This window comes from Pelodiscus sinensis, chromosome 27 (assembly GCF_049634645.1).
Source record: "Pelodiscus sinensis isolate JC-2024 chromosome 27, ASM4963464v1, whole genome shotgun sequence".
Lineage (NCBI taxonomy): Eukaryota > Metazoa > Chordata > Testudines > Trionychidae > Pelodiscus > Pelodiscus sinensis.
The window spans coordinates 9,027,837-9,045,598 of NC_134737.1; the positions used below are offsets into that span (position 1 = coordinate 9,027,837).

General features: G+C 46.3%; 1 protein-coding gene across 1 annotated transcript; it reads left to right on the top strand.

Moving 5' to 3' along the window:
* The first annotated feature begins 1,413 nt into the window (after positions 1 to 1,413).
* Positions 1,414 to 16,986, top strand: LOC102450356 (chitotriosidase-1). Its single transcript, XM_014578546.3, has 12 exons — positions 1,414 to 1,816; positions 3,004 to 3,404; positions 5,036 to 5,065; positions 5,681 to 5,882; positions 6,737 to 6,793; positions 8,510 to 8,675; positions 9,378 to 9,502; positions 9,639 to 9,762; positions 11,755 to 11,937; positions 12,589 to 12,705; positions 14,520 to 14,652; positions 16,307 to 16,986. The coding sequence occupies exons 2-12, from the start codon at positions 3,380 to 3,382 to the stop codon at positions 16,624 to 16,626; spliced, it is 1,482 nt and encodes a 493-aa protein (XP_014434032.1). The 5' UTR covers positions 1,414 to 1,816; positions 3,004 to 3,379; the 3' UTR covers positions 16,627 to 16,986.
* The last annotated feature ends 776 nt before the right edge of the window (positions 16,987 to 17,762 follow it).

A 17,762-nucleotide genomic window follows, 5' to 3' on the forward strand; every position in this document is an offset into this window, starting at 1 on the left:
GAACCCACAGAGGAAATTTAGGAAGGCCCACTGGAAGGCACCAGTGATGAAGTTAGATGAAGACATTGGCGTGAACACTCTGTCTTGCGGAAAGAACAGTGGAATACTTACTGACCACGTGTGTCCAGGAATTCTGTTTTATGGCTCATGTATCATGATTTTTAAATCAAAACCACAGACATGTGGGTTCGCCATGAATTCTGAATTGATGCATGCTTTCCTGCAAATTCAAAATCCAAAGAAAAGCTAACATCTTGGGATTATAAAAACAACGAGCAGTCCTGTGGCACCTTAAAGACTAACATATGTATCATGAGCTTTCGTGGGCAAAACCCACTTCATCAGATGAGTTGGGAGTAGAAATTACAGAATCCAGAGTATATATAACAGCAGAAGCAGTTACCTGTCCATTGTAGGCCATTGTTAATGACGCTAATTGAATCAGGCTGGATGTGTCTTATTCATAGCTTTCAATGTGCAATTGTGAATATCAAAGGCGGGGGAAATTGCCTTTATAGTGCATTAACCAGTCCATATCTTTATTCAAGCCCAAATTGAGAGTGTCAAACTTGTAAATGAATTCCAGTTCAGCCTAACTCAATGAGCTTTATTAACACTGGTCCTACAATGGACAGGTAACTGCTTTTGCTGTTATAGATACTCTGGATTCTGTAATTTCCACTCCAACTCATCTGATGAAGTGGGTTTTACCCAAAAAAGTTGATGATATATTTGTTAGTCTCTAAGGGTACATCTACGCCGCAGGGCAAAAGTCCAATTAAGCTACACAACTTCAGCGCCATCAATTGCATTGCTGAAGTCGAAATAGCTTAACTCGGCTTTTGGCACTATGTACACAGCAAGAAGTCAAAGGAAGAATACTCTTATTTTGGCTTCCCTTACTCCTCATGAAATGAGGGTTACCATGAGTCAAAGTAAGAAGTCCTCCTTGTACTATAGACATGAACTATATTATTTCGGAATAGAGTCATTCTAATATAATGCAGGTGTGTAGACGTACCCTAAGGTGCCACAGGGCTATTCATTGCTTTTATACTTATAAACTAACATGGCTACCCCTCTGAGATCTTGTAGTTATGGACTTAAACTGAAGCTACAAATCCAGAGCCTAGAGAGGCTTCTGCGGGGGGGGGGGGGGGGGGGGGGCTATGCATGGCAGTAGTTCCTGGTGCTTTGGTTTCCTATGGTCTGATATCTAGGAACCAAATTCACAGATGCTCAGATTCTAGCCATAGATAAATCTGATACTTTGCTTTCATCAAAAGTTATGTTCTCTTTTCCCCTGACTGGCTGCAAGACACTCATTGCTTATATCCAAGACAAGCCAAATCATGGTTATCCATGGACTGGTTTTTTCCTGGAGTCATATACATTCCTGGTGCTATTTGATGCACAAAGGTTTATTTGACACATCCAGTCACAAGACTGTAGGTCTTCAGCCTCATATAAAGCCAACTAGCTGCCATATCTTTGCCCAAAGGCAGGAAACCTTTCCACCTAAACCGGCCTCCTCACTTATTTTCTTAAGTCCCATAAATAGCAATGGGACTGAAAAGGCCTCTGTCTTAATCCATAGCTGCTCCTTGTCTCTCTCAAAAGTCACATCTGCTGTCCTGACTGACAGGCATTTGCTCTCTTCTCCTGCAGAACTGTTGTAGCCACAGGAGAACGATCCCATTTTTTAATTCTGCCTTGTGCGTCGTTCAACAGAATGGGCAGCTAAGTTCCGACTGCAGAATCCTTATTCCCTGTGATGTCAGACAGCAGGAACCCGTCCGGATTGCTAGATTCAAGAGTGAGTTTGTGACCCCCGCAGCCTGTAAATGTATCTTTTCATTTGTAAGCTGAGCAAGTTTAATCTGGGAGTGATTGAGGCACAATGAATAGCTGACCTCATGGGGTCCTTGCACAGGTGGGAGCATAGGCACCAGAACTCAGGGTGCACCCCCCACCACTGAAATGCAGCCACCTCTGGGGTGAATGGCAGCAGCTGGCACACGGCGCTACACATTTCAGCTTGGGACACTGTGTCCAGAAAGGACTATGGGATTAGTTGGTCCTGGTTTTTAGCCAAGTCTTTGCATGGCTTCCAGAATTTTGGGAGCGCTTGACTCAATTGCAGGGAGCTCTTTATCCCACACAAAGGTGAGTTCCCTCAGAGAATTTACTGCGAAGGATGCCTTTTGTGTTGGCTAAAGGAGATGCAGCTTTTAACACAGGAACTCTTAAAAAGCACATCATCTACTTGATGTTCAGAGGGGCAGCCGTGTTAGTCTGTAACTGGAAAAACTTAAAAAACAACAAATAGTCTAGCAGCACCTTAGAGACTAACAAAAATGAAGATGGTATCATGAGATTTTGTGGGCACCACCCACTTCTTCAGATGAATGGAGTTTAAGGGTTCCAATTTTCAAATAAATAGCACAGGGAGAGGATGGAGGAGAGGGGGAGAAAGAAAAAGAAGGGGAAAAAAGGGGAAAAGAAATAGTCAATTAGAGTGTCCATGCTAAATGAAGCTGATAAGAATACCCTTTGTTTTTTATGTCATTAGGATGTGGAAAGTAGCAGGCCATTGAGCCAATATCTTTATTTAGACTTCTGTTGTAGGTATCAAACTTGTAAATGGAATTAAGTTCTGTAGCTTTCCTGTCGAGCTGGCTTTTGAAATTGCTTTGAAATAGTACGATGGCTTTGAGATCCATTAATGAGTGCAAGGACAGGTTAAAATGTTCCCCAACAGGTTTCTGTGTGTTGCCTTTCGGATATCTGATTTGTGTCCATTAATTCTCTCTCGTAGAGATTGTCCAGTTTTCCAATACTACTACTGAATTACAGGAGTGCTCTGTACAAGAGAGATGTCTGTATGGATGTCAATAATTACTAGATAATGGGCTAGTAGGTAGCACGCAAGATTATGTAGCACCAATTCTGCATGTTATTGGACTAATTCAACTTCTTTTTGTTGCACACCATCCTCTGCAGCTTGTTACAGGCTGTTTTTAATGACAGCCGGGCTCCAACCAAGGATCAGTGAATTAAAAGCAGAACTAATCAAGTAGAACATGTGCCTCAAGCAATGACTTTAGATCCTCAAAATCTTGTGATTCTGTGATCACCACAGCAATTGTGAAACCTGCCCTTGGAAATTAAGGCGCTTACACAACGTTCCTGCGCGTGGCAAAATTTCTTCAGCTGCCAATGGGCGGTATGCATGCCTCTCGGTTCCACACGGCCGTCCTGTGGGGGTGTGATTTGGTATAAAGAGAGAAGCTGAGCCCAGACCAATGCTGAGCACCCATCTGCAGACAGAGGGATAACCCAGGTATAACAAACCCAGGCCGGACCATCTGCAGCCACCATGGGGCAGGCATTCATGTGGGTTGGTAAGTTTGCAGCTGGTGATGAATTTATGTGGGATGCTGGAAGGTTGAGTTTTTATGGGGTTTGAATGCAAGACTGTATAACAAGGTGGGGAACCTTTTTTGGGTCAGAGGCCACTGACCCAGAGAAAAAATCTGTCAGGGGTCGCACCCACAAATGAGAAGCGAAAAACAAACCCCTCCTCTCTGGCATGGGCCCCTACTGAGAAGCAGAAAGATGCTCCCCACATTCCTCTCATGCAACAGAGCCTGGGGGGAGGAGGCTAGTAGATTGTGTGTGCTCCAGCCTACACAAAATCTATGGGGGGGCTGGGGTGCCAGTTCAGGCTCCCCAGTGCTGGGGTGAAAGGCCCAAGTCTCTGGGACCAGATTCAGGCAAGCCAGGGGCTGCATCTGGCCCGAGGGCCTTACTTTCCCCACCCCTACTGTATAATATATTCTGCACCCATGATGTGGATAATGGGAGACATTAGTTTAGGCCAATACCATCAGGCAAAACACCCACTACTAAAAAGTGGGTTAGAGAATAGTTGCAACGGTCCAAACTGAAACCTGACAAGGGTCACTTTTTTGGGATAACCAATGCTGGGAGGCTTAGTTTAAGCAGCATAGGGGGAAAGAGCAACAATGTCACATCTTGCAGCTGGGAAAACTTTCAGGGACTTTCTGGAAGCTGTAGAGGTAGTCTGTTAGAGCTAGCATTACAACTTCCTCTCAACCCACCTCTCCCTGCAAAAGAGTTCATTTCCTTTTCAAGGTAGTTCTCTTTCCACTCTCCTGGGTATGTTAGAGGCAAGGGAAGCCTGTCCATATAGGTGAACTAGGCGGTCGCCTAGGGTACCAAGTTAAATGGGGCGCCAAATGATGGCGCAATATCATTGAGGGGTTTGGAGGTGGGGTTGCCGATTGCATGGTTCGCCTAGGGCTCCAGTTGCTGGCAGCTAGTCTAGGGCTGCCCCTGGTTAGAGGAGATCTATGCTTGGGCAGAAACTAAGCTCCGCTCAGCTATAACAGGCCATGGTCTCATCTCAGGACTGGCGACCGAGAGCAAGTTTGGGTTTGGAACCGACTCTGCAGCATGGTTTTGACTCTCTGCTTTTGGCTTGACTTGTATTGCAGTAGTACAGGAGCCAAAGTCCCGTTATAACAAGAAAGGCGAGGGCACAAGGTGGGGGACAAGGAAGCAGAACAAATGTGAAGTGGCCGGGAGTCGTGGTGGTGGGGAGCCAAGGAGATCACCGGGTCCTTGGACAATATGTAGGCAGGGACCAGCTCCATGCTCCTAGAAGGGGCAGGGCTGCTATTGGAAGGGGCTCTGGCAACAGCTACAGTAGCAGCGGTGTTGGCTATCTGGAGCCCTGGGCCCTTTAGAATCACCATGCCCTAGGGCAATTATCCCCTTTGCCCCACCTCCGGTGGCAGGTCTGCTCAGTGGCTTCAGCAGTAATGGGTCCGAGAGAATACGTGGGGACCTTCGTTATGCAACGGACTTGAAACTTCTTCCTAGTAGGCGAATTTCTGCCTATTTCCACCTTGTCACAGTTCCTGCTAATGAACATGAGACTGGAAGGCTGCAGGCCTGGGGGCGGGATTTTTAAATAACCGTCTTCTCTTCTCTTTGTATTTTGCTCTAGGTTTAGCTGCCTTGCTGTTGCTTCAGTGCAGTAAGTCCCCTTTACCGTGCGCCTCCGTTTCCTGAAAGAGCTGTGGGTAGTACAAAATAAATTATTTTTCCATGGCTCTGCAAGCAGCCTTGCACCTGCGCGCCACCAAGCCACACTAAAGCAGGCTGCAGATCGGCTTGCAGGGTGTTAATACAAGTGACTGTCTCGTGCGTATTCGTAGCATCTAAACCCCACTGAAGTGAATGAAACTTCATTAATGAAGGAAACTTCAGTTGGCTTTGGATCGGGCTCACTGAGCCCACTTCAAGAATTAAACCTCTAAACAAGGGCTTAGTGAATCCCAGCTAAACCCCAGACCGTATTCTGTTCCAGCTGCCCTCCCATACTGTCCCGTATGATCACACGTGGCCCCTATGCCGTGGGACACATTCACTGTTAGGAGAGAGACGGTGGAGATGGTTCCTACTTAGCCAACTCTTGTCCTGTCTCCATTCAAAGATCAGGGTGCAACAGACCCTCTTGTGGGAAGAGACCTCAGGGGGTCATCAAGTCCAGCCCCCTACCCAAAACAGGACCAACCCCAACTCAATCACACCTTGATTCCTTGACTCGGTCCTCATCGCAGCTTGACACCTCTCTCCCATTGCCACCCAGGCTCTGCTTGCAAACTGGTCTGTTACTTTACCAACTGGTCCCAATATAGACCAGCCCAAGGGCGCTTCCTCCCAGAGAACATTGACCCCAGCCTGTGCACTCATCTCATTTATGCCTTCGCCGGCATGAACAACAACCAGATCACCACCGTGGAGTGGAACGATGAGCAGCATTACAAGACTTTCAATGGACTCAAAAGCAAGTGAGTCAAAGGGGAAACGACCCCCAGCACTGTAGTTTCCCGGCTGCAGAATGGGGCCTCTGGGTTTATTCGGAAGGGGGAAGCAGACCTGGTATTTAAGCTAATGTTCCTAGGAAAACTAAGGGAGAAAACTCCGTTGGAATCATTGTGTATCATGTGCTTAGCTGTGTACAAGACCAAGTCAGCCCCCGGCCCAAGGACTTCAGAGTTTAACCAATCATCTCCACAAGAAGAGTGGATGTGACAGCTTGAACACTCACGTTGACATCACCATAAGTGTTAAAAAGCCCAGATAGAGAACGGACATGAATAGGTTTTCAACAGAGTCAGCGGTCCCTCTAATCTTTTTCTTCCATTCATGGATTTTTGACATCTACATGCGGAATAATTCTTTTTATGTGCACCGAGGCATGTGCAAGTGTGCACCACCAGTAGAAACAGAAACCTGGCTGTGGGCACTCTGCTAATTACCATTGGAATCTCTCCTGATCAGATGCACAAGTGCCCAGCCTTCAGGGAACACTGGTTATAGTGAAATAGACTATCAACAAATATTGGGGCAGCAGTTAAGCTAAAGGGGAGTAGGGGAAGCTGCCATTCAGTGTCTTAGCATAATCTTGGGACAGTTCCTTAAACTTCAAGGATGTGCCAACTTCTCCTGCCTCACTTTTACCAATAGGAAGGTTTGAGGGTGTTTTCATTCCAGAAGTATGAAAATGTTCCTACCCCCAGATTAAAGGTCCAGGCAATGGCTGTGTTTATTAAGACCGATGAGCACTTGCAGGTGAAAGGGTACAAAGAACATGAGCTTTTTTGTCTGCTTTTAATGCCACCTTTTCTCCCCACCCTTCCAGGAATCCTGGGCTGAAGACTCTCTTGGCCATCGGCGGCTGGAATTTTGGCTCTGAAAAGTAAGGCTCGAGGTTACTTTTTTTCTGCATGCAAAGCATGAGGCGAGGGGAGTGTATTAGGCTAAACTTCAAAATCCTGGGACGTCCAGGAGAGGTAGAACCATAGGAAGGAAATTGTGCTTTCTATCTTTCCACATTAAGTACGTATATGCCCACCGTTGCCATAGTATCAGAATATATTTCGCCTCGATGTCCGTTTGAGGCAAGGCAGGGTTGTTTTCCCTGTTGTACAGATGGGGAACAGACACATGCTACGTGACTTTCCCAACTCACTCCCAGACAGAGAGAGCAGGAACTGAATTTGGGTTTCCTCCATGCTAGCCAAGGCCCCACCCACAGGTATTATCTCTCAGAGCTCTGTCTCCAAAGACCATCCCTGTCAGCTGCACACCGCCTCTTGCTGCCAACATAAGAACTTAGTACAACTGGGGGAGTGACTCCAACTTTACACTGGTTTAAGAGCAAATCTTGCCTCTGGGTTTTTCCTTCCTTTTCGGACTAAAATTTGTTGCTGCTGAAATTGCCTCAGAATTTACATTATGGGCTTTTTGTCATGAAGCGCTGGTTTGGCTCTGGCACAGTGTTTGGCCCTGGGATCTGTGTGGTAACATTTTGGTAAGTTTCTAAATTGCTCCCACTCTTTAACAGCAATTGAGTTACTAGCAGCTTGAAAGCTTCTGGTAGGTACAATAATTCATCTCATTGGTGTTTAACAACTTACATTATATATACATACATACATCTATCTATATCCACACATTTGTAAAGCTTTAAACCTCAAGCTCTTTCTGAAAGCTTCCTCCAAAGCGAACCGTATTCAGAACACGGTTTTGCAGCCAAAAAGTCTCCTTCCTGTAATTTAAAGTGTACTGGGGCTTTTCCACATTTCTAATCAGCGATTCTGTGTCCTTAAGAGACTCTGGCAGTAAATACAGTGGGCATTGTCCATGGCGGACAAGAAGTGATGGAGATGCTGGCAAATAAGATGCAAATAATTGAGCATGTGCTCTCTAATTGGGTGGCCTTCTGCTTAAGGCAATGGTATGGCAATGGGGATACATGGACTATGCTCAGCTACTGACTCAGAGACTTTGGGATCTACATTTATAAGCTAGGAATAATACTTCCCTACGTCACACCAATGGGGGTGAAATGTAACAAACAGGTATGAAGTGTGATATTACAATGATAAGTCCTGTGGAGAAGTCTATAAATAACCAATACATTTAGCTGATGGTTGCCCTTAAATAGCAAATATCCCTATGATGCTATCTGCTGTAGCCGCAGAAGAAAATCTAACCCAAGGAAGCATAATTTGGCATTGACAGGCCATTCAGGAGATGCAGAACATGGCACCATTTTTTAAAAATCAATGCTATATACGATCCCCACAGACATCAGTGGCCTAACCTCTGTTTCCTCCCCTCTGTGCTGCTGAGTTTACCTTCTGAATGCATCCCCTCTAAATAGCCCTCACATCTGCAGCGGGTGGTTAGCAGCATAGGTGTGGTAGTTCATAGAATCATTAAATTCCAGGGCAGGAAGAGACCTCAGGAGTCATCGGTCCAGCCCCCCTGCCCAAAGAAGAAGCAACCCCAACTCAATCATCCCAGCCAGGGCTTTGTCAGGTTGGGACTTAAAAACCTCCAGGGATGGAGATTCCACCACCTCCCTCAGGAACCCATTCCAGTAGTTAACGCATCACTTCCATGCTAGGTTCTCCAACATGGTGTCCACGCCTGGTAATCGGCGGACATTCATCCTCTCTGTGGTTGATTTCCTGCGCAAGTATGAATTTGATGGCCTGGACCTAGACTGGGAATATCCAGGTGCCCGGGGAAGCCCTCCTGAGGATAAACAGCGTTTCACTGCTCTGATCCAGGTACCGTAAGACCTAGGAGTTCAGCCCCCGCCCACCACTGCTGAAACAGAGCAATAAGGATGCAGGACATGTGCTTTGTCTTCACATTTCACCTGCAAACACTGCAAAGTCTGCAGAGTTGAAGTCAAAGACGGGGGTACTCTCTAAGGTGGAATATCATGCCATAAGACCCTGATCATCTGTGGGTGGAATCAAACCTAGAACCCCTAGAGCTTAGAACATGAGCCTGTAAGTGGTCTCAGTGCCACTAAGTGGGACAGTGAACCCCACCCAGATGTGGTTTTTTGGATTCAAGGTCTCTAATTCAGAGATCTCCAAAGAGTGGGGGAAGAGAGTGTCCAGGAGGTATGTAGTTAAGGTCAGAGATTGGACTTCTAAACCTGCCTGGCTCCAGGATTCCCCACCAGCTAAGCAGACACACAAGTGTTTGAAGAGAGTGATCAGCCACTTCCTGGAATCTGCCATCTCGTTCTGTGCCATCTCAGAATGAAACCGTTCATGGCATCAGCCCAGAATACATTCATAAATCGATCAAATATTCAATCTCAGGGGTGTGACTCTCAGCTCCGACCTTACTCTGGGTTTGTCAGACATGTGTGCAGACTGAATGTCTCTTTCATTCAGATTTGCCTTTTTTAAAATTAAAAAAACAAGGAAGACAATGAAAAAGGGGATCATTTTTGTTTTGATTATCCCCCGCAGGAAATGGTGGAAGAGTTCCAGGAGGAAGCACAGAGGACAGGGAAAGGGAGGCTGCTGTTGACTGCTGCTGTGGCTGCTGGGAAGGCAAACATCGATGGAGCCTATGAAATCAAGAACATCTCCAAGTGAGTTTATCCAGCCCTGCAGTTTTACAGAGGACAGTCAAGCCACATGGCCAAATACTGTTACCCAGGATGCTTTGCAACGCTTCTCTTGCAGAGGGGACTCAATATCAACTTGTTCTTTATTCTCCCTTTGTAGGACCCTCGACTTCATTAACCTCATGACATACGACTTCCACGGTTCCTGGGAAAAAGTCACAGGACATGTCAGTCCTCTCTACAAAGGGAAAACCGACACTGGATCTGCTGTGTACAGTAACGCTGTAAGTGTCAAAGAACCTTGTAGCTGATCGCTTCTTCCTGGCAAATAAATAGCGTTCCCCTGCAGAAAACAGTTGAAAAGTCACATGTCCAAAAAACCTGACTGTATCATCCTTGTGCAAGAATGTGTCACAAGCCCCAGACAAGTGTGTCACAAGCCCCAGACAAATAGCATACAGTGGCAGTATCCCATTTGATTGCAAAGAGGGGGGGAGGGAGAAATTAACGTTTAATCCCGTAGTTACAATCTTGAAAAAATTTCAAAAAATGGTCCTTTACACATTCCCAGATTTCTCTAGGTCACCATTGACCGGGTTCTTCCCCAAAACCGGGCCATCCTGAAATTGCCCTGGGCAAACTCAATCATATCATTGAAGATGGAGGTGCACCTTTGAGAAAGCAAAGAGAAAAAGTATACTAGCGTGTACCCACTAAAAACAGATGGGGAGGAGAGAATTCATATTTCCTGGGTGAAAAAAGGACAAGATTCTTTTGGTGGGGATCCCCATTCTGATTCCTGGACAGATCCCCCCAAAGTAGCAGAAAGAAAATGAAGTCCTGCTCTTGTTCTGTATGGAAGGCAAGCCAGGTAGAAGTGAGGAGGGAACAGTTAATATTTGAGGGCGGGTTTCTGAAATGACCAAGCTTTGCACATGTAAACCAGGATTTTGCACATGCAAATGATTCACAGCAGCAAAGCCAGCTGTCTGGCAAAGTGTCATTAAGTGTGTCCCCTAAACGCTGCAGAACAGCTTCCTTGCCTGGAGACACCTCAAGTGTGGTAGCAGCCAAATGCTGTAGGCATGAGCGCCAAGTTTGGATCATTTTTGGTGGTGCCCAGAATAGGGATGTAATAGAGTAGTCAATTAACTGATAAGCAAAAACTCATAGGTTAATGCTATATACCTCCCCCCCCTCCACACACCAATACATTTTTAGCAGGCTGGCCAGCAGCCTGGCTAAGTCCTGGCTTGTGCTAGGTCCACAACCTACCTCTGCATTTCAAATGTATTAGGAGCTAGGCAGGGAGGCAACCCAACTCAGTTCTGGCTCGCACCGAGTCCGGGAGCTCAGGCCCCCTCTAGACAGGGGCTGCTGCCACTTGCATGCTGCTGCTTCTGTATCAGAGGCAGCAGAGGGGTCAACAGGCGACAGGCAGCTGGTCCATAAGGGGAACTGTTTTTTTAAACTGGCTTCCTTCGGGGACCAGCTCCTGACTGGCACCCCGCGCTGCTGCCTCTGATTCAGAGGCAGCAGCATGGAATGGCAGGGGGCTCATCAGGAGTGGGGCCAGAGTACACTCCCAGGGACTACAGAAGAGTCAAGTAACCAATAAGAATTCATGAGTTTAATTGACTATTCAATTAACCGATATTTAACATCCCTCACCCAGAACGGGTCCAAGCAGAGCCTTACGGCAGACTGGGACAACCCCAAGGCCTGTCCTTGGGGATATGCAGGGTGCAGGGCAGCTTGGTGGGTTACTGGGGGACCTGGTGTAGGCAGTAGTGAGCAACCCAGCCCCAGCCCACCCCACTCCATCCTTCCAGCTTCCGGTGTAGCTTGGGGAGGGGCCAGCAGCTGAAAAGAGGAGAAGGGTTTGGCGGAAGGGATGGAGTGAAGATGGGGCAGATCAGGCTTGGGCCAGGTTGTTTGCTGCTGCCAGCACCAGACCCCTTTGTTAATCCTTCAGGCCACCTTTGACCCCATGTACCCCCAAAGTAGGAGGCCTGGAGCAGCAGCCTGGTCCATCCTATTGTAAGATGGGGCTAAAAATATAGCCCCACACATTGGTGTAGCCAGGGCCATATTCCTGAACAGTGGTGGAGCATGGGCACCAGGGGCCAATATGACCCACTGCCCCTGGGTGCAGGGTGGGTGGGAAAGCTTTCAATCCTGAGTATAAGAGCACTCAGAGTCAGAAAGCCATTCCACCTTCCCATAAAATTCACCTCACGGCAAAATGAAACCAAGCTTCTTATCCCCTCACACAGGACTACGCTGTGGGATACTGGATACAGAAGGGTGCCCCAGCAGAGAAAATCATCATGGGGATCCCCACCTACGGACGGACTTTCACCCTCTCTTCCTCCGACACGGGCGTTGGTGCCCCTGTCTTCGGACCTGCATCGCTCGGCCCTTTCACTCGGGAGGCCGGATTTTGGGCCTATTATGAGGTAGGGAAGAGGTTAGGGTTGCCAGGTGTCCGGTATTGAACCGGACAGCCCAGTATTTGCAGCATGTGTCCAGTAAAAAAAAAAAAAAAAACAACCAGAAAATACCAGACACGTAAAATATGTCCAGAATTTTCTGTTTCTCGGACGGAAGGCCAGTTGGGACATTCTTCCCCCGCCACATCTGGCAGGGGGAGTGTTGGAGTGTGTGGGAATTTAAAGGAGCCGTGTCTCTTTTTTGTGTGTGTGGGTTTTTTTTGTTTTGTTTTGGTTTGGTTTTTTTGTTTTGACAACTTTGGTCCCTGTTTTTTTATTAATTATTATTGCTCAACAACTTTTGGTTCTTTTTTTAATTTTTGCTCAACCAATTTTTTCCCCGTGGTTTCACAAAAAATACTGAACACTATCTGGCAACCCTAGAAGAGGTCGCTTTTTTGGTAAGCGGCTCATGAAATGCTCCTGGATTCACTGTGTTTTAAAATGTGCTCGAAACTGCCCCTCCTTGGGCATTTTATTGGCAAACCTGTTGCCTCCAGTCCAGAATGTAACGTTTCCCCAGGAGAATTGGCCTTCTCCTTCACTGTATTAATTCACAGAGGCAGTTGCTCTGTTGGGTCTCTTCCCAGCTCTACCTTTCTGTTTATTTTTTTCCAGATTTGTACTTTCCAGAAAGGCGCCACCACCGAGCGGATTGAGGAACAGAAAGTCCCTTATTCCTTCAAAGACAGCCAATGGGTGGGGTACGACGACATGCAGAGCATTGAAACCAAAGTAAGCCGTGTCTAGGCATTCTTTTTGCTGCCTATTGTCGGGGAAGGGATGCATCAGAATCTTCCGGTAGCCCAGAGAGATGGGCTCCACTTTGACACGCTGTGCATATCAGCGGAAAATGCTTTGCACTTTCCTAGCCCCATGCATCTGAGGATCTCAGTGCACTTCAGAGTTAAGCCTCCTAAAAGGGTTAGTGTTATCCCATTTTACAGATGGAGAAGTCAATGCACAGAAAAAGAAAGTGCCTCACTTGAAGCCACAGCACAAGCAGGCTAGCAGACACCTTATGGCGTTCTGGGAGCAGAAGTGTGGTCTGACGGCTAGCACCCAAGCGAAGTATGATGCATCTCCTGAGCAATGGCTGAGCAGATGGAGTGAGAATGGAGAGTCTCCTCTGCTCATAGGTTATTAGCGGGGCGGGGGGAGAGGCGTAGTAATCCAGAGGAAAGAGAGCAGTCTGTGTGCCACAGCTGGGTCCGTGACATTGCCAGGTGGGTTCAAAAAACCTTACAGGTGACAAACATAGACACTTAAAGGGGCATGCAGCCTTTTCTTTTTTTTTTAACCTCAATAACTTTCCCCGACATTTTTTTTTTTTTTTGCTTTTTTTGTTTGGTGTTCCTTGGTCTTAAAAAGTTTAAGAAACACTGAACTAGAGAAATGGGTCTGAGGTAAATAGGATGACATTTAATAAGGACAAATGCAAAGTGCTCCACTTAGGAAAGAACAATTAGCTCCTGTGGAAAGGGATCTAGAGCTCATAGTAGACCACAAGCTAAGTATGAGTCAACAGTGTGACATTTGCAAATAAAGCAAGCATGATTCTAGGATGCATTAACAGGAGTGTTGTAAGCAAGACACAAGAAGCAATTCTTCTGCTTTACTCTATGTTGATTAGCCTTTAACTGGAGTATTGTGACCAGTTCTGGGCACCACATTTCAGGGAAGATGTGGAGAAATTGGAGACGGTCCAGAGAAGAGCAACAAAAAATTATTAAAGGTCCAAAACACTTGACCTATGAGGGAAGCTCGAAAGAACTGGGCTTGTTTAGTTGGGAGAAAAGAAGACGACTTGAGAGGGACATGATAACATTTTTCAAGTATCTAAAAGGGAGGAGGGAGAAAAATTGTTCTCCTTGACCTCTGATGATAGGACAAGAAGCGATGGACTTAAATTGCAGCAAGGGAAGTTTAGGTTGGGCATTAAGGAAAAACTTCCTGTCGGGGTAGTTAAACACTGCAATAAATTGCCTCGAGAGGTTGTGGAATCTCCATCTTTGGAGATTTTTAAGAACAGGGCATATATCTGTCAGGAGTGGTTCACATAGTCCCCGGGAGTGCAGGGGACGGATTTGATGACCTCTCAAGATCCCTTCCAGTCCTACAAGTCTATAAGCCCTCCCCACCTTTTCTGGGGGTGGAAGTATAGGAGAGAGGACTCTGAGAATGATCTGTGGCAGGGAAGTTTCATGCCTTGTAAGCCGCCCCATCCAGGCAACAGAAATAGAACGTCTTATGAGGTTTCAGAGCAAGGGGTAAGCAACATGGGGTTGCAAACATCCCATGCAGGAGTACTCCTAACCCGAAAGAGATTACTGCCTACTTGGAGATGTGTTAGTTCAAGGGTGGGCACGCTTTTAGCATGTACCTGCCCTTCTCCCATTCACATCTCCACCTCATGGCAAGTTGTTTTGGACTTGCAAGCGAGTCCGTAGAGCAGAAACAAATGCTGGAGTTCTAACAGAGAGGAGGTGTTCTAACTTCCATCTCCCAGCAGCACCCAGTGACAGGGTTTGTGATTTTTCCTCTCCCAGGTTGACTATCTGAAGAAGAAAAGTCTTGGTGGGGCCATGGTCTGGGCTTTGGATTTGGATGATTTCAGTGACTCATTCTGCGGCCAAGGGAAGTTTCCTCTTCTGCAAGCTCTGAAGAAATACCTGAGATGCGGTAAAGCAAGAGTTAACGGCCTACTCCATATGGATAATGCATGATCTTCTTGACGCATGTATTTTATAACACACAAGAGATTTTTCTTTTTTTGCAAGGGGGGAATTGCAATCTTGCACCACAGCCTCAGTTTCCTCTCAATACCCTGGGGTGTGTAGCGAGAGCCCTAATTATGAAAACATTTATGTAATACACCATTTTTATTTTCAGTGCTGGTGCCTCCTGGTGGCATTTGTTTCAGAATGCAAAGTCTGGAGCTGCATCATTGTTACAGTGCCCAGCCTAAAGAGGGGAGCCCGGGACATGAGACTCCCCCCCCCCCCATTGAAAGTTGACTAATAGCTTTGCATTAGGCCACATTGTTATTCTTCCTAAAACGGCTCAGAGAGGCCCAAGACATCATGAATACGAGGGAGGGGGGAAAGGAGACCATGTAACAGGTGAAATATACAGAATTGAGAAGAGTTGCAATGTTTATGAGCTGAGCCACCAAATCCGCCAAAAGCAGACTGGGAAATTAAAAAGAGCCCGCGTCAAAGCCTCCACCTCCAGCATCATAGCTTTGTATCTGATTAGCCCAAATCTGATTAACTGTAAAGTGATGCCTCTTGTAATCGCATTATTTATCCGTTTCTCCCATTGGCCTGTTTCCATATTGATCCCCAAGTGCCCTGTTCTCTCTGCTGTGCTGGATCGCCACCTTCATGCATTTATAGCCCTCCTGAAAACCCAATTCTCCTACAGCGCTCCCCCATCAACAAAACTTTCATCACCAAACCCTATGGCAGGGCTACTCAACTTTAGAAGCTCCGGGGGCCACAATGATACTCACAGGACATGCCAAGGGCTGCAACTTAAGTGTGGTTGCATATACATGCAAATATATATATGCAAATAGCTTCTTCACACTGATGGACATGAATACAAAGATTAAGGCAAGATTACACAACACGCAGGCCCCATTTAAGTCAGTTCTGATGATGATTAATAAAATGCAACATATACCTGATTTCCACCCATAGGACAGCTCTTTTAATGAGCAATGACAGTCCAGGAATTTAAGTATGAAAACTCATCTCAACAGAAGACTATTATATTGACTACTTTTTTGTTTTGGCTCCCAAACAGGCCGGAACATTTGTTCTTACTTATCTCATTCCCCTCCCTTGTTTCCCTCACCCTTGACATGAGCAAACTCCTTGGAACAAGGCTTTAGGAGACTTTGGAGTGCTATCAATAATCTTTCCAATCATCATGTATTTAAGCTTCTTTAGTTTTACAGGTGTACCCCAAAGCGTCTAAAAAAGTCACTTTAGTGTGCAGCGTAATACAGTCCACATTTTTCACACCAAACAGTAACTCACCAGATCGCTTTCTACCGCATGAGATTCAGAGTTACAATCCTTATAGACTTTATGCCGAGTCCCCTACAATTGCTACATTGCAAAAGGTTGGTTTATTCGGCCCTGCAGAGTTATTGATCTAGCTATCAGCACCTTTACATCATTGCTCGTTCATATTTCACAATAAAAAGGCCCATGTGGGCTTGTGAAGATAGCGACCATTTATTTAAACCACAACTAAACTGACTGAAACCTCCAAGGGATTGACCACAAAAGGTCTCACTCCCTTCCATTTTCTTTCCTACTTGTAGAGGTCGATAACGACGGTCCTGCTAATGCTACCACCGCGCTGGTTCAAACGACGTCTGTTACAGAAACCACCACCAGCCTTACTACGTCACCGCCGCCTGTTACAACCTCAACCCTCAGTGTTACGACACTGCCACCTATCCCTGCCACAACCAGCAACTCCACTACCAGCAGGTTTTGCCGCCATAAGGCCAATGGGATCTATGCTGTCCCTGGGGACCATGTCATGTTCTACATATGTGCCAACAGGCGCACCTTCCGAATGTCCTGCCCAGAAGGGTTGATTTTCGACTATTTATGCAAATGTTGCAACTGGCCTTAAAAACAGAGAGCCTCAAAGCACCTTAATGGAGAATTGATTTGTAGCTGCTCAGATAGCTGAGTTTCCTCCGCAACCAAATCAGAGCTTAGGAATGGTCTATATTGCAAGCATACCCAGCAACTTCTCTATCTTTGCTGGGTTATTTTCAGGGGTAACAACTATCACAGCACTGCAGGTTGGAGGATAGGGAGGAGAGTAAGTAGAAGCAAAATATTGTCACCGACAAAAGCAAGGCTGATGGATTTTCAAACTGTTGTGCGTTTGTTCATTGAATGTGGGTCCTTTTGTTTTATGCTGGCTTCTTCCCCGGCCCTTATTTCATGTTTGTTTGCTCCAAGAAAATAAAGCTTTCATTTCTAAATTAAATAGTTGGCCCTTTTGTTCTACTGGGCCTTAGGGGCTCATGTTGCTACTGAAAAATGGGACAAGGACAATGAGGAGATTTAGGGCCTCCTTACAGGAGTATAATTTCCCAGGGTTTGATGTGTGATTCACTAGACAGCAGTGTTCCCTGTAAGCTAGGCACATGTGCGGCCACTCAAGAGAGATTCAAGTGCCACCCAGCTGATTAGCAGGTTTCCCACAGCTAGGTTTTTGTTTCTACTGGTGGTGCACAGACACACATGGCCTTGGTACACATAAAATTTATTCTGCACATGGATGGAAAAGATTAGAAGGAGCAGTGCTAGAGAGTACAGTAAAGTTGTACACATTATCACAGCACCGGATGATCCTTCTTGGAGAGCTCATCAAAATACCCTGGAGCATCTACTGGAAAAGGTACTGGAGCATGTGTGGGAGAACACAATCTTCCATTAATTCGGTCAGTGTCCTTTTGTCCTACCCAAAGCTGTTTCTCCACCTTCCACCCTTACCCAGGAAGGTTCAGCTCAGACACATTATATGGTTTTCAAATCATGCACAAGAAGGTCAAATGACCTTCCCAACCTCAAACAGTGAGCCCACTCCCCTATAAACCGAGATCTTCCATTGGCCAGGATTATGCTGTTACCACTAAGCCAGTGACCTTCTCAAAAGCAGCAGTCCTGACACAAGGCCAGATCTCAGGGATGGGAAGAGCCAATAGCTTAGGTTGCTAGACTCACACTATTTTCAACACCAGATAAGAAGGATGG